At 43.4% G+C, this 17115-nt stretch overlaps 1 protein-coding gene across 1 annotated transcript; it reads right to left on the reverse strand.

The window, feature by feature from the left end:
* Positions 1-4244: 4244 nt before the first annotated feature.
* Positions 4245-11950, reverse strand: crip1 (cysteine rich protein 1). The gene is made up of 5 exons (XM_036954597.2): positions 11804-11950; positions 6661-6755; positions 5915-5972; positions 4720-4773; positions 4245-4508 (listed from the first exon to the last, which is right to left on the reverse strand). Exons 1-4 carry the CDS (start codon positions 11841-11843, stop codon positions 4730-4732), a joined length of 237 nt encoding a protein of 78 aa, XP_036810492.1. The 5' UTR covers positions 11844-11950; the 3' UTR covers positions 4245-4508; positions 4720-4729.
* Positions 11951-17115: the final 5165 nt, after the last annotated feature.

Consider the following 17115-nt stretch of genomic DNA (forward strand, 5'->3'; position numbering starts at 1 on the left):
TCCGGAGGTGGTGTAGTCAGTGTTTTTGTTCTCGGAGTGAGAAACATGGGACTTAGCAACTCTCACGCAAGAGCGTTCATGTGCAGTTTAGTCCAGCTGGAGAGAGAGAATTATTATTCCTCCTACAGACCATTATTGCAGTTTTAAGTCCAAGTGAACATGGTAGCTGCTAACACCTGGTATTGCAATCGTTCAATGTATCTGTTCCATAAGCTGTCACTGCAATTTCATACTGTACAGAGGGAAAATTATCATTCAGTATATATTTCTGTTCTCCCAGCCAATCCTTGGACAAACGGACAAAATTATACATAATGACTCAATTATGGTGCCCAAAGTGCAAATATGTCTGTCTGTGAAGTGGAAAAAGTAGAAATAAAAATGGAGTCAGTACTGTAATGAGTCTTCATTTCTCCACTTCGGGAATTGGCTTAAGAAAGTGAAAAAGCCTATGGTTGCTTTGCATCTACTTTATACCGCGAGATCACAGTAGCACTTCAGTTACCAGATGCGCTAGAGAGCCTGGAAACTCTGAGCAACACATGAACCATGTTAAAACAACTCAAACAATAAAAAAAAGGGCACTTTGAAATAAAAAACAATCTTATAGAGAGACGCCTACACACCGATGTTGAGTTGAAACGTGCTGGGCAACGGGGTATTTGCGTGGGTACGTGCGTCCGTCAGGCGTGCATGCCTGCGTGTGTGTGTTACAGAGCTTTTAGAATTGGCCGGGCCCACTTCTTTTAAATTAATCCCATGACTCAGTGACTCTGAGTGCGTCTGATAACGTCTTAAAGAATTCGTCCTTTCCATTAGTATTGTGTTTTACTGATGGAAACTGGAGAAATATCCTGCCATAAAACAGTGAAGTTGAAGCCTCTGAGTCTCCGCCTGCCTGCGCTTGTAATCTTGCTGAGTTGTAGAGTTGCTCTTTCTTTCTTATTGAACAGTTCTGAGCCTGATGCCCTCTCACTAGTACAATGCCATAGCTTGGGAGTCCTAAAGCAGTAGGCTTCTTATCAATTGACCCAAACAGATGTGAGTTGTCCCATACCTCATTCTGCAGACAATAGGAACGCCTCATATGAGATCTCCACTCCAATGCACTACGCATTTCTTCATATTATCCAACATAAGTAGGGGCTACAGCCCTCGAACTCAAATCTGGGCCTTTGAAGCCAGTTCCACTGCTTTTTCCATTCGTCACCTCTAATCAGGGACTGATTTGGACCTGGGAAACCAGGTGGGTACAATGAATTATCAGGTAGAACAGAGAAGTAGCAGTAGTCCTGACCTCTTGGGTAAGATTTGACTATGAGTAGGGTAAGTGTCAAGACACTACATTATTCTAGCTTTCCCCATTGAAGGTTTTTCTTACTATCTTTCCATCATGTATCACACCTTTGCTATTAGACGACTACGGATTCACGTTGAGACAGCAGTTTCTTGTTATTACTCTGACTTGCATCCTGAGTCACTGTGCACAGACCAGACTCACCACAGGAACTAATCTGACTCCAGACTACAAAAACGGCACCCTCTCTTTATAGTGCACTATTTGTTTGACTTGGGCCCATAGGGCTCTCGTCAAAAGTAGTGCACTAAGTAGGGTATAGGGTGCCATTTGGGACACCGTTTCTGACTTTAGAGCACAAGCACACTGGAGGTTTCACTTCCAAAGTATAAAAAAACGAGAAGGGTTACATGACTACCGTGGTGGCAGTTAGCAGTCTGTCCTCCCTGCGTTGAAAGCTTATTGCCATGAAGAGAGAGAGAGAGAGAGAGAGAGAGAGAGAGAGAGAGAGAGAGAGAGAGAGAGAGAGAGAGAGAGAGAGAGAGAGAGAGAGAGAGAGAGAGAGAGAGAGAGAGAGCAAAAGCAAAAGAGAGACAGAGACAGAGACAGAGCGAGAATGCAACATTCTGCTTCGAAAAGTACAGACCCTGTTCTCCCCCATTCGTCCAAAATTATTTGGAAAAAACAATTTGGTCTTTTGTCATTCTGTGGAACTTTACGAGTTGTTTTGACGTGGTTGGCACGGAGAGAAGTATGTTAAAATATTCCAACCACAACTGAAGTAAATTTGTATATTTTATCTGAGTGAGCATGTGCATGGAATTTGTATATTCAGCTTCTATTTTCATTGTGGTTACCAGTTAGGGGAAGATTAGGGATAAGAGAAGGGATGGGAGAGACATGCACCATTTCACAGATGTTGTTACTGATCACCCCTCCTCCCCCACCCCTCCTTTTCGCTCCTCCCCCTTCCTCTCTGTGACCAGTTGGGCATGCCTAGCTGTCTGTGGTATGGCTTAGTGGAGAGTGACACTGAAGGTCTTTGTTCAAGAGGAGAGGGTGAGAGCAAGGGAGAGAGGGAGAGGAGAGAGAGAGAGGGGGGGGAGGAGAGAGAGAGAGAGAGGGGGAGAGGAGAGAGAGAGAGAGAGAGAGAGAGAGAGAGAGAGAGAGAGAGAGAGAGAGGAGAGAGAGAGAGGGGGAGAGGAGAGAGAGAGAGAGAGAGAGAGAGAGAGAGAGAGAGAGAGGCAGAGACAGAGAGAGTTCCGCGCCGGCCGGTTGTCGGGTGTCTGTTGGGTCTTGTTTGTGTCTGTTACTGTGGTAACAGCGGTGGGTCAGTCGGTCCTGTGACAGCGGATGGGAGGGAGGGAGGTTAGTGAGGCGGCTGCCAGCCAGCTGCTGGGTGATGGAGGGCGAACGGGCGGCTGGCCGTAACCGTGGAGTTGAGGGTGTTTCCTCGGAACAGGGTGTGGCAGCAGAGGCTACAAAGGCCACGAGGAAGTATCTGGCTTTCCCTTCTGGCCATGGGACAGATTGGGATAAATCCCAGACCCACCCTTCCGCTCCCTTTAAGACTCTGGTCCAGCCAGACCTCTCATCCTCCCTCTCTCCCTCCATCCTCCCTTCAGTACTTTGGTCCAGCTGTTTAGTGGACAGGGTGGGTGTGAGAAAGAGCAGAGGGCTGCGTCCCATGAATCATGTCTCTATGAGTGGATGGGCCTGGCCAATGGAAGTGGATAGGGACTTATTCAGAAGGATAATGTCAGAATGTTTGTATCATGGAAGTGGATAGGGGTGTTCTTTTCCCAAGGATAAGGTCATAATGTTTATATCACATTCCTATCACTTAATGTCAACGATAATTGCCTGGCCCACGGGTGTAGACAGGGACTTTTATCTATTAGTAACACTTCATGTCATAAACTAATTATGTTCCTCTCTTTTACTGTCATTAGCTAAATGTTAACAATCGCCGCGTTGTGACATGGCAAAGGGTGTGAATCAAAGTAGAGTGCCCATACATTTACTGCAATGTTGAACGATTTCTATTCCTGCTCTCGTCCATAATCCTGTGTCCACAACCTAGTCCAATTTGATTACTGACTGAGTTAGTGTTCAGTGCCAACTGCCAAGGCATGTGGACACTGACAATATAAGGGACAATTATCTATGGTTGGCCTGATGCCGATGTGATGTGTTCTGCTATTTTCCTTTTTTCCTCTTTCATACTTGGAACATGGTTGTCACGACTTCGGCGGAGGTCAGCTCCTCTCCTTGTTTGGGCGGCGTCCGGCGGTCGGACGTCACCGGCTTTCTTAGTCCTCGCCGATCCATGTTTCCTTTTTGATTTGTCTTGATTACGCACACCTGATTTCTATTCCCTTACTATGTTCCTTATTTAACCTCTCGTCTACCTTTCTGTTTGGTCCGTGATTGTTTTGTGTTACCGTGTGTGTTGGAGGGTTCTCTTTTACGTGATGTTTCCTTGTTGGAGATATTCCGTTTTTTTTATTTTTTATTAATATTTTGAGTAAAGACTTTTGTGTTTTTCCTCAAACCTGTGTCCTGCGCCTGACTCCGACAACGAACCCAGCACTTTGTCACAACGGTGGACATGTCCATTGCTCTGTATGTAACTACCAAGTGTCATAATGGGTGAGCGCCTAATTGAGACAGGAGAAATGTTATATACTATAAGTATACTGAAACCTTGGGCGTGTTCCTCTGCCCAGGTGTCGCTGATGCCTGCCAAATCATACAATGCCTGGATAGGTATTTTACGTATCACCTAACCACAGCATATGTTATAGCAATCTGTCAGTCGACGACACCGTCTATGATGTGGCACACAAACCGTTGGTTGACGCATGCCACGTCGGAGCGGGGGGGAACGCAACCCTTGTCAAGTACAAGACCACGAGAAATGAATGAATTAGGAGAGAGTAAAACATTTTGAAAAAGAGTGTTTAATCAGAATTTAAGAACAAGTAAAGGAACAGAGAGGTTCTCGTATACCCCTCCGATCCACTAGTGGGAATAGAGAGCGTCTCTGCTGTGCATTAAGGCTGATTCCTCTAGACAACACAAAGACAGAAAATAACACAAAATGGTGGTTCCCGAAAAGGAACTTCTTTGGTTGTTTGTTTTGGTTTAGTATGGTATGGAGGACGTTGTAGAATGCAGAGTTGCCTTCTTCTTGGTGTGGTTGGAGAACCTGCAAAGAAAGGAGACAATGTTATGTTTTGTATTTTGTTCAATAAAACAACAATCTCTAATGTTTGTAGCATTTGTAAGGCTAAGGTTGGCGGTGAAGGTGAATGTATTGTCTGCATGTATTTGTTTTGTTTCTATATTAAAGGTCTATTTGAATGGGAGTGATATCATTGGGGTGGGTCTATCTTTGGAATGAGTACACTGGCCTGTACCTGAGTGGCTCTACTTTGTGAATGTGTGGCTTTCAGCTCCTCCACGTCCAAAACCTGTTTGAGAGAGAGAGAGAGAGAGAGACAGAGACAGAGACAGAGAGAGAGAGAGAGAGACAGAGACAGAGACAGAGAGAGAGAGAGAGAGAGAGAGACAGAGAGAGACAGAGAGAGAGACAGAGAGAGACAGAGAGAGACAGAGAGAGACAGAGAGAGACAGAGAGAGACAAAGAGAGACAGAGACAGAGAGAGAGAGAGAGAGAGACAGAGAGAGACAGAGAGAGACAGAGACAGAGAGAGAGAGACAGAGAGAGACAGAGACAGAGACAGAGAGAGACAGAGAGAGAGACAGAGAGAGACAGAGAGAGACAGAGAGAGAGAGAGAGAGAGACAGAGACAGAGAGAGACAGACAGCGACAGAGAGAGAGACACAGAGAGAGAGAGAGAGAGAGAGAGACAGAGAGAGAGAGAGACAGAGAGAGAGAGAGACAGAGAGAGAGAGTGTGTGTGTATTGGCTCAGGAGACTGTATACTGTATGTCGGCCAAACATTTTGCGATTAAGTTTCAGGAGGAAATGGGAGCAGCAGAACCACAACAATGGAAACTCCAGTGGTCTCTGACCCCATTCCACAGCAGCCCTTCTAGAGCCACCACGTGGAACCGACAAGACCAGGCGATATGACCTCGGCTCTGACTGCTGCTGTTCCTATTCCGACGGACAATTCCAACTATTTATCTCATTATGTGTCGAGGAGCTAGCGTACTTTTTTAAAGCGAACGAGCGTGTTTGAGCAGATAGTTGGTAGGTTACCCATATCCAATGAGATAAATAGATAAGATGTTAGCATGATGACCACAATGTTATTTGTGGAAGCCTGAACCTCACCGAGGTGGGTATTGTAAAGGTTACAATGAGCTCATTCAGTCACAGGTTCATGTAAGGAGGACAATGATCCTGGACTTTCCATACAGGATATAAGCGCCTGTATATCGGGCGATGTACGTACGCCGTGGCTCCAATGTCACTGAGCTCCACTTATCAATTGTTATCTTGTTCCATGTATTCTGAGCCCACAACATAGAAACACCCTAGGTAATATGGGTTATGGTAATATAATTATGATATCTTTACTGAGATAGATTGTTAAGGCACCTTGCACCAAGGGCCATTACAGCCAGGAATGAAGAAGAACTCACCTTTAGGCCCGAATAGTGCAGAGTAGCAGGGGTTGTTACAATAAGGCTTGCCATCGTGCTACAGCGAGAGAGAGAGAGAGAGAGAGAGAGAGAGAGAGAGAGGGTACAAGTTGTATTAGTACCAGGCTGATTAAAAATAACGTATTTTTGATTGTATCCAGACTTTCTACACAATCTGTGTGATAGGTCAAAAATTCTTATGAAAGATTTATGGACCAGAATGTGGGCTTAAAGACATGCTCCGGAATGACTACTAATACTTTTAAAACCTCCCGTTTTAGGCTGAATGTGTCAATGTGTCGTTCATTACAGGCATAATCAAATTCCTAGTGTGAAAGCGACTGTTTTTCCTCCATTTTCCCCCATGTGGGCCAGACCCCTAGCAATTTGAGTTCTAGCCAATGAGCTTTAGCCCCTCGCAATTTGAGTGACAGTTAGCAAGACACACACACAGTAGAACGAGAGCGAGGGCAATGGCGTGGTGCAGATATCGCCACATATGTGACATAGTACCCATTTTTCAGAGACCACTTTTGGCTCGTGAGTGCAACTTTCAGAACTACTGGCCAAAAAGATAGAAAAGTACCGGGGAATCTCTTTAATGGTACTTTATGAGAAATATGATCTGTGATAAAGCAAACAAACATACATATATTTTTTATTCCCAATATCATTATTTTCATTGAAATATTTGTCAGCTAATAATCCAGTGTGAGAGGCATGTGTGTGTGTGTGTGTCGTCTGACCTCTGCGTGTGATCCGGCCGACAGCGTTTTGCTGCACTTCTCACACTTCAGACAGGGCCTGTGCCAGTCCTTCCCCAGTGATGTCACTCTCTCCGCTGTGAGACAAAGAGATAAACAGACACGTTTAGCTAATGGGCACGGCCCACTCACAACGACATGCATCCTCCCACATCGCACAGAGTGCCACCGTTACACACAGAGAGGGGCATTGGGGTCTGCAGAGGGTATGGATACTGTATGTGACTTGCAGGGCCATACTGGGGCTGCATTGCAGAGGAACTGTGAGCTCCATGGTCAAACGCTACAGGTCTTGCCTAGGACCAGCACAGTGTTAATTTCCCTACCCACACACACAGATAACGCGTTACTCACAAGAACATTAGGAGGGTGTGGTGGTTGGCTGAGCCTCTGAGAGAGAGAGAGAGAGAGAGAGAGAGAGAGAGACAGAGACAGAGAGAGAGAGGGGAGACTCCCAATGGAATTTGCACTCCCTTCCCTCTTTCCCCTCCTTTTGGCATCATAAAAACCTGATAAAGAGAGTCTTTATATCCGGGCTGAACTGTGAGGAACGATTTGCAACAAACAGCCATCATGGCTGGCGATGGTCATTAAACAGGGAGGGAAGCCATAGTCATGTGTTTCAGGAGTTTTATGAGAAGAGGTGTTCAAGCTTGGAGGGCTGTGTCTGCTGAGACCTATCCCATGATGCAACGTGAGAGAGAGCCAAATAATAATTTACTGTGTCTGATGGGAGCCAAACGCTGCTCAGTTCATGATACTGAACACACACACACACCAAACGCACGTACGCACACACATACATGCATGAGCGCACATACGCACGCGCACACACACACACACGCTCCATGCCAAACAAGAGGCCAACTCCCAAGCATTACGGACAGGAGGTGCACAGGGTACAAAACCGCGCTCGTGAAGTTTTGTCATAAATAAACCTGAGAAAAAGACAACACGCCGGAGAATAACTTTATGAGTACCATCTGTGGATACGAATGGACCTGAGGGTCGTGCTAAAGTCTTACTCAAGAAAAGATTTAAAGCAAATGTTTCAGCAATGAATGGCAGATCCATCATGGGAGCTCTTGCTTCACCTTTGGAATGACTGTAAGTTATTCTGAAGGTCTCTACGTATTTGCAGAATTGCATTTGACTACAGTGTATTACTGAGTTCATGCACAGTAGGCCTACGAATCATTGGGTATTACGGAGGAAGAATTATGGAGGAAGAAACATAATAATAGGACCTGATTACACCACACTGAAACCAGGAAGACAGAGAACTAACCTAACCCAGTCAACTAGAATCAGTCAGTCAGTCAGAAGAGTCAGTCAGTCAGTGCAGTCAGTCAGGGAGTCTTACAGCATTCCAGCTGGCTCTGTAGAGGATGGGTGGAACACTCTGGGCCAACACTAATTACTGTACTTTACTTCCAATAACAAGGCATGGGGATCAGGAAACCGAGAAGGGACGTCCCGCTTCACTACGCTGGGCCAGACTATAATAGTGCTGCTGGGTCTTAGGTTGAGTTACAGTGTCAGAGGGTAACATAAGGAAAGCTGTTGGGTTTAACAGACCTTACTCCCACAGTGGCCGACACATGAACAAGGTCTATTCTGATGAAACGAGCAACATTCCTTCACTTCTGTTCTGACCACTGGCTATGACTAGTCAGGTCATTCCTAAGGCATCAGAGAGCTGTTGTCCGTCCGTCTGTCTGTGGGTGTGTGAATAAAGTGCATGCTGGTGTAATTGTCACTGGGGTGGGACTGACTGGGGTGTGTGTGTGTGTGTGGGAGAGAGACAGATGAGTTGATCTGCTGTCTGCATCAATTTGCTCATCACTGTGGAGCAATAATATGAATGGACTTCATCCAACACACACACACACACACACACACACACACACACACACACGCCCAGATGAGGAAGCATTCGACACATCATTCACCACATCCAACCCTCCAAAGAATGATGGACGGAAAAGTTCCCGCAGCCCTGTTTATCATCCTGTAAAAGATGAACTAATATGACACCCGGTTGGGACACGTGTCAGGAAGCGAAGCACTTCTGTTTTCCCTCTTCCTGGTACATCGCCTCTCATTTTTCATTATTACTTCCACACGTTCTATGGCTGAAGCGAATTCAGGGTGCACCTACATTAAACCTACACCTACAGCAGGCTATCACTTATAAAGACTGTGAAGGAAACGCTTCAGAGGTGCTGATGATGTAAACAAATCGTACATTCCCCATGCGTATCTAATCATTCGTTATTCTATGTCCTGACTGAGACAATGCAGTCCTTTGAGAAGCACTGTTCCACCCGAAACTGAACACTGGCACTGGATTGGTTCCGTTAGGATGACATCCGTTTTGGTTCCTGGGTAATTCTCTGCAGACTGTGACGGCCGGAGCCCCTCTTTAGCTCTTAAAGCTCAGACACACCGGTAGGATTGTCAAACGTTTTCCCGACGACAGTACGAGTTAGAACTTCTGAACAGAGTGTTGGCAGTCAGTTTAGTTTGTGTTCACACAGCAAAGACCTTGGAAGCCGTCGGCCACTCAGCCTTGTTAAAATACTCCAAACCAGAAAGTGGCAGTAGCGTTGTTTGGCAATGCATGTCTGTGCATATTGCTTATGGTCTAGTTTCCAAGCTATCTGCGCTAATGTTGCTATTTTGTAGAAAGCCCTTCTTTGATCCTAGCCAGATGGCCACATCTAGATAAGAACCTAGCAAGATGATCAAGAAACAAATAAATTCACTCTCCATAATCCCATACTGCCAGTGCCAGCCCATAGCCACGTGTTTTGCTAACTAGCGCACGTTTGCATATTTTTAGCTAGCACAACATAGCTAGCTAGCTAAGTACACCGCACTAACTTGGCAGCTAACACAGGCAGCTGTTTCATGGAAACTAGCTATTTTAATTATAATGTCAATACAAGCTACAGTGGTAAGCTAGCTTGGAGGAAGTATCTAGTGTTGTGTGCATTGCGTCTGTGCACTTAGCTAGCTATCATCCCATAGCCCACATTGCATATGAAGTGTGAGTATGGAGAAAATGCCCTATTTTTAAAAATGTTCTGTTGGCTGCCCCACGTGGGGGTTCGTGCTCTCTGATTGGTTCTCTGATTGGCTCAAAGTCATTGGCCACTGACAAGCATTTCGTAGGTTCGTCGCTACCAGGTTGGCACGCAGCAGATACTGCATTTGTTCTAGCAAGAGAAGGAATGGCCTCCCACTGTGATAAGTACCTATAGGCAGTCTATTGGCAATGATATTCTCATGTGTTTCATGCTTCACTCTCTCTCTCCTCTCTCTCTCCATCTTTCTCTCTCTCTCTCTGTCTCTCTGTCTCTCTCCCTTTGTCTCTGTCTCTCGTTCCAGGGATGGTGGATAGGTTTGATTGTTTTCCGCTCTCCCTCCCTCCCTCCTCCCTCCTCCTTTCTCTGGAAGCAGATGTACTTTCCCTCCATCAGTCCCTGACTCTGGCAGCAGTAGCATGATTGCTTCCATCTGAGAGCTCAGCTACCACTGGGAGAGAGGGATGGGGTAGAGGAGAGGTGGGGGCTCTGGAGAGTTGAGATCGGGTGGGTAGAGAGAGGCAGTGAATAGGAAATAGGCCTGGTCGGGTAGTAAAACAGGGCTACAGTGGAACAGATCGTGAATGGTTCCGCCTTGATGATGGAGAGTCGCTGCACAAGCATTCCCAAGCATGACAGTATACTGTAGCTTCTACATTGAGCACAGCTATACAACTGATATGACAGAGAGAACTTTTTGAAACAACTATTTCAAAGACGTATTTATGAAAGAGAAAACTGATAGCACTCACTCGAGGTTTAAGAAAACATAGCTTAGCTTCAATGCCCTTTTGCCCTGAGACATTTTAATTCATGGCTGGAAAGAGACACAAAGCTGTTTTTTCACTGGGGCTTTTTCAGCAATACATGAACAAACGATTGAAACAAATCGGTTTGCTTGTTTTGGCCGAGGGGGAAAGTTAATCTGCAGGAAAAAAGGAAAGTGTGGCTCCCCAGCCAGCAGCGTCAATTCATCTGACTGACAGGGCAACCTTACTGTAGAGAGAAAGAGAGCGAGAGAGAGAGGGAGAGAGAGAGAGAGAGTATAGAGAGGAGAGAAGAGAGAAATAGAGAGAAGATACGAGAAGAAAGAGAGAGAGAGAGCGAGAGTAAGAAAGAGAGAGAGAGAGAGCGAAAGAGAGCCCGAGCGAGAGAGCGGCTTTGTGGCTTTGCACTGTGTCTCATGGCTTTGTGTGTCTCCAGAGATGACTAAGTCTAAGAGTTCAACTACTGGAGATGAAGGACATGTGCTAAATGGATCAAGACATACATCAAATGGCCATGTCCTTTTTCTTCCTTCTTTCCCCCCAGATGAACCAATCAGTCCTGCTGCCTCCATGGACCTCTCCAGACAGAGGCCAACCGGATGAAAGCGAGGACATTTCTTTCTTCCTCTTCCAACTTAAAAAAGTACAAAAGCAAACCTGATCTTATATTCCATTAAAGGTCTGAGAGATGTATTAGGGTGTCCTAATGCCGGTTGTAGTCTTTTATCCCTGTCTTATCCCTTCTCTCCCTCTCTTCCCTAATGCAATAAGTGCTGTCTGCTGATCCACTGACTTGGCAGGACCTGCAGTACCACTCCTAGTCTGATAGCAAAATGTTGTCACCATGGGACATCTCTAGAGTTTACTTTTATTCCGAGGGAAAAATACTATGTGTAGTGGATTTTAGTAGGATTGTCTTCCTCTTTCGGGAAGGGCAATGCCATTGCAGTCCTTAACCATTTAGGCCTAGTCAACTACATTTACTAGAATTGCTATTAACTTGTTATTAAAAATTTGTAGCAAAAATATTTTTCGGGTGGATGCATGCATAATTCATAACAGGAATTTGCTCAAGTGATGCGTTCATCATCGCTCTTACAATCTCTCAATAGCTTTTAGAAAGCAGCAGAAAAGACAGTAAACGAAAAACTATATCCAATTGTCTGCAAGACACATATGGGAAACGTGACACGCAAGCGGGCATGTTGAGTAAACTAATTGCAAAACAAATGAATAATAATCTGGATCGACACAATAAAGATGTCTTACCGAAGTAAACTTCCTTCGTGCATTTTGGGCACTTGGGCATGTTTGCAGGTTAAAGTGTTGGTCTCCGGGAGTGAAATAAGTATCCTAATGTTCACGGCAGTATTACAGCAGCAGCCCACCTGTCCGTTCTAAACCACGCCTCGTTGTGAAGTGCAGATGTGCGCGCCTTCCTATTTATACCGAGAAGGAAATACGTTCGGTGGAAAGGAATAGAGGGTGAGGCTTTGACAGCGTGTGCGTGTGCGTGTGTGTGTGTGTGTGTGTGTGTTTGTGTCTGTATCTGTGTCTGTGCGTGCGTGCGCTTGAGAGAGAGAGAAAGAGAAAGAGATAGAGAGACGTAAAATACGAAAATTATGCCAGGGGAAATAACATTTCTTCATGTGATTTGGAGTTGAGCGTGCCCCTAAGATCAAGTCAGGGAATCATTGTAGCAACCTTTTTTGTGCACTTTTTATTTTGGCTAGTTCGAGTTTTATTCTCCCCTTTATGTGCATACACAGCAAATTGGCAAGTGCAGATGTTTCAGTGTAATTTATAGTGTTGATTCAGGAGTTACAGTCACTCTGTTAAAGTGAAATTAACACACAGAGATTTAAAAGAACCTCAGTGTTGGTGTTAATAACCAGAGTTATTGTTTTACACTGTGGAGAGTAAAACAGTCCCATCAAAACTACACCTATCATTACCATATTTCCCAGCATGCTATGCACTGAGATCTTTTTGAAGCTTGTACTTACTATTTGTTTTTGTTTTTTTGCTTGTATATTGATTGATTGATTGATTACTGTTATGCTACACAAAGATAAAATTCAACTAAACCAATTAGTTAGTTAGATTTATTGCATCTGTTACTGAAATGTTTTTTCCGGTTTAAATGGTTGTGGTAGTCATTCTGAGTGTAGGTTGAGTGTGAATAAAAATTCTAACTTAATAAACCATGCTGATCTCGCGAGTTTACACTATGTCCCATAGAGCAGCGCACAATTGGCCCAGTGTCGTTCGGGTTAGGGGAGAGTTTGGCCGGGGTAGGCCGTCATTGTAAAATAAGAATTTGTTCTTAATTGACTTGCCTAGTTAAAAAAAGGTTAAATAATTAATTTTTTTACATAAAATGTAAGTTTGCGAGATCTGGATTCGTGCCAGGCTAATCCTAACGCTAGCTGGATTCCAAAAGGAATTAGACATCACTTTGCCAGCCTGAGGTGGCCTATAATAAATTAACCAGCATTTTCCTAACCACACTGTTAGGGTAAAACTAGGTCAAAGCAAGGCAGTTAACCCAGTGTTCCTAGGCCATCATTGAAAATAAGAACTTAACTGACTTGCCTAGTTAAATAAATGTCAAATAAAAGGCCTTATGATATAATGTCATAAAGTTAAAGTTTTAGCCATAACTTTTACCTGGGTGCTCATTTGGTGAAAGCCACAGACATTTAAAAGGAAATAATTCAACACCTATCTCTCTGTCACTAACAAATACAGTCATGGGTGCTAACTCTACAATTCACTCAAAAAGAAAAGGCACCATGGAAAATATGTCAATTTGGCTTATAGTGAGTGTAACAACACCCCAAATCACTTACTGTAACAGTGTTTTTGCATAACACTAATAGGAGTTAACTCTATATTAGCACTAGTGTTGAATAGAAATAACACTGTGAGTATTAATTACCCCGTAGTTTTACACGTGAGGAACAATGGCAAGTGTAATGCAGTGTTAATGTTTTACATTACGCAGTGTTACATTAACACAAAAAATGTAACATTATAATCAGAGTACTTTTTACACTCTGTAGAGTGGGACCATATGTTTTCGGAGGTAGTGTGGAAATTAACTCTTTAAGTGTTGATTTAACACTGTAAAATGTACTGTTTGAGCTACATATTCTAAATAATTGAATTGAATTTCAATAAATCTCAGTTATTAAAGTTTTTTTTATCACATTGGTACTATTTTCAGTAGAATGTGGTAACATTTCACAACTCTTACAACAAAACTGAAAACAGATCATCAAAACTTTCAGCACATTTTAAATTGACTAAGTACAACACACAAAATCACACTGTAACTTTTTCACCAAACCTTATCACTGTTTCATCTAGATTAGTGGTCCCCAAACTGTTTATAGTCCTGTTCCACTTCAAACATTCACCCTCCAGCTGGGTACCCCCTCTAGCACCAGGGCCAGGGTCAGACTTCACTCTCAAATGTTCTTTTTTGCCATCATTGTAAGTCTGCCACACACACTACACAATACATGTATGTTGTAATAGAGTTATGCAGAGTTCTACTCATCCTTTCAAGCACACCCTTCTCATTAACCTGTGGTGAGGTATTCATCATTTTTGATGAACAAATAAGGTTTTCTATGTAAGATGGCTAAATAAAGAGCAAAATTATTGATTATTTGATTATTTGTGCCCTGGTCCGATAAGAGCTCTGTCACTTCCCATTCACCTCTTCATTGTTGACATTGAGACTTGTGTTTTGCAAGTACTATTTAATGAAGCTGCCAGTTGAGGACTTGTGAGGCATCTGTTTCTCAAACTAGACACTGTAATGTACTTGTCCTCTTGCTCAGTTGTGCACCGGGGACTCCCACTCCTCTTTACATTCTGGTTAGAGCCAGTTTGCGCTGGTCTGTGAAGGGAGTAATACACAGCGTTGTACGAGCTCTTCAGTTTCCAGCTACAATAGTCTTTTACAACATTGACAGTGTCTACACTGTATTTCTAATCAATTTGATGTTATTTTAATGGACAAAAAAATGACATTTGTCAGTGACCCCAAACTTTGGAACGGTGGTGTAAATATATTGCCTAATGTGAAAACTGTAATCTACTGTATTTATTTTAACAGGTAAGTTGACTGAGAACATGTTCTCATTTACAGCAAGAACCTGGGGAATAGTTACAGGGGAGAGGAGGGGGACGAATGAGCCAATTGTAAACTGGGGATGATTAGGTGATCGTGATGGTATGAGGGACAGATTGGGAATTTAGCCAGGACACCAGGGTTAACACCCCTACTCTTACGATAAGTGCCATGGGATCTTTAGTGACCACAAAGAGTCAAGACATCCAATCCAAAAGACAACACCCTACACAGGGCAATGTCCCCAATCACTGCCCTGGGGCATTAGGATATTATTTTAGACCAGAGGAAAGGGTGCTTCCTACTGGCCCCCCAACACCCCTTCCAGCAGGATCTGGTCTCCCATCCAGGACCAACCCTGCTTAACTTCAGAAGCAAACCAGCAGTGGAATGCAGGGTTGTATGCTGCTGGCAGTACTGTAGCGTATTACTTTCAACACTTCTAAAGGGCGATTTAAAACACGTATCTTTCATTGTTTGATATTGGATTAACTGGTAGTTAAAACGACAAAATTGAAAAGATATCATTATGTTGTGTTTTGGTGATTAAACCAATGTTCTCATTACATTTCACAATAAACGTATTTTGAATCAATGGTTGTGTGGTGAGAGATGTTTACAATCCAAATGAGTGCACAATGACAGGTTTGAATGAAAGGCTGGCTGCGTTACACGTGTGACCAGTTTAGAGTTTTGCACTAAGAGTTGTGAAAATGTACCACAAAACCTTTGAAAATAACACCAAAGCGATTAAAAAAATAAAATAAAATAAAAACTGTAACAACATGTTTGCAACATACATGATGGGCCATACTGTACTTAGCATGCTGATTCTCACTGAAGCCTATTCTGCTCACTAGGCGACACCCAGTTTCAAAGCTCAGTTTCTTTCCTGAGTGTGCAGGTGCTGATCTTTCAATTACAACCCACTCCCATGTCCACCTCATGCTGTAGCTACTGCGCTAGCGACTCGGTGATGATAGAAAATCAAACTGCCAAAAGTAATGTGAGGGAATATGAGGACAGGTTGTTTTGAGTGGAATATGTCCATCATGCTTTAAACGTACAATAATAACTTTATAATAAACATCTTTTTATAATGGAGAGAGGGAGAGACGAGAGTCACCTTCCAATGGATCGTTAACACATTTCCTGTCATTGGGACCTGTGTGCACTGCAACAACACACACACACACACACACACACACACACACACACACACACACACACACACACACACACACACACACACACACACAGGCTGCTGCCTACATACAGACTTGAAATCATTGGCCACTTTAATAAATGGATCACTAGTCACTTTAATAATGCCACTTTAATCATGTTTACATATCTTGCATTACTCATCTCATATGTACATACTGTATTTTATCCCATCTATTGCATCTTGCCTATGCCGCTCGGTCATCGCTCATCCATATATTTATATGTATAAGTCATGCTCTGTTCCACTAACTGTTCCACTAACTAATCTGACTATAGTTCCTCCTCGGAAAACATTGCATTATTAACAAGCCTTTAGAAAATACCTCATTTTGTTCTCACAGTTTTGGCAGCTTCATATCACATCACACCTTCCCAGAACAAAGGAGGTACTGAGGGAGGAGGGTGTGTGTGTGTGTTTGTGCGTGTGTGTGTGTTTGTGTGTGTGTGTGCAGCAGGAGATAGGGAAAGTGTTTGATTTATGATGAAATTTAATATTAATTTGCTTTTCTGACTGTATCTGAAAAGACTGAGTATGTGAATGACCCAGAGCAGGGAACTGATATGAGTGAAGGAAGGGATTGGAAGGGAGCTCAGCTTATTGCTTCTTTGTAATTTACTAATTGAAATATGATTCAACCCACTCCTCCTACTCCTACACGGCTACAGATGAATTACACACTCTAAAAAATGCTGGGTTGTTTGGATGACCCAACTGCTGGGTTGCAGTAATTGGGTCACTTAGTTGGGTTGTTTTCTTCAAATATAGAAAGGTTGAGTTGTTGATGCTGGGTTATTGATGCTGGGTTATTGAGATATGACATCAGAAGACCGTAAGCGTAGCTTAATAGGGACGTGGCGTTCAGATAGTTATTTTTGGCCACCCGTGAGAGTACATGTCAAGCTGATAAATTCTCAAGCCCAGGGAGGGCATTTAGATCATTATTATAGATTATGTTTATTAAAGATAAAACATGTTCAGCACGGAACAAAGTTGTGGAAAATTCACATACAAATATGTAATGTAGAACAAATATTCTGAAATTACTTTACATTTTTTACAAAAGAAAAGCTTGAAATTGGCATGGTCTAATTGACTCAACAACCAAACAACTTAATTAACCAGAAAATCTATAGTTATTTGGGGAGGTTTATTAAAGATAGCTGGCTAACTCATTGCTCCTACATTGTAGTATACCCCTCTGGTCTTGGG

The sequence above is a fragment of the Oncorhynchus mykiss genome, chromosome 19, assembly GCF_057628025.1.
Source record: "Oncorhynchus mykiss isolate SJ-2025 chromosome 19, ASM5762802v1, whole genome shotgun sequence".
NCBI classification, from domain to species: domain Eukaryota; kingdom Metazoa; phylum Chordata; class Actinopteri; order Salmoniformes; family Salmonidae; genus Oncorhynchus; species Oncorhynchus mykiss.

Coding starts and splice junctions, on each gene's coding strand:
- crip1 (XM_036954597.2), bottom strand. CDS start 11,843: ATGCCCAAGTGCCCAAAATGCACGAAGGAAGTTTACTTCG. Junction 6,756..11,803: donor CACGAAGGAAGTTTACTTCG/GTAAGACATCTT, acceptor TTTGTCTCACAG/CGGAGAGAGTGACATCACTG. Junction 5,973..6,660: donor CGGCCGGATCACACGCAGAG/GTCAGACGACAC, acceptor CTCTCGCTGTAG/CACGATGGCAAGCCTTATTG.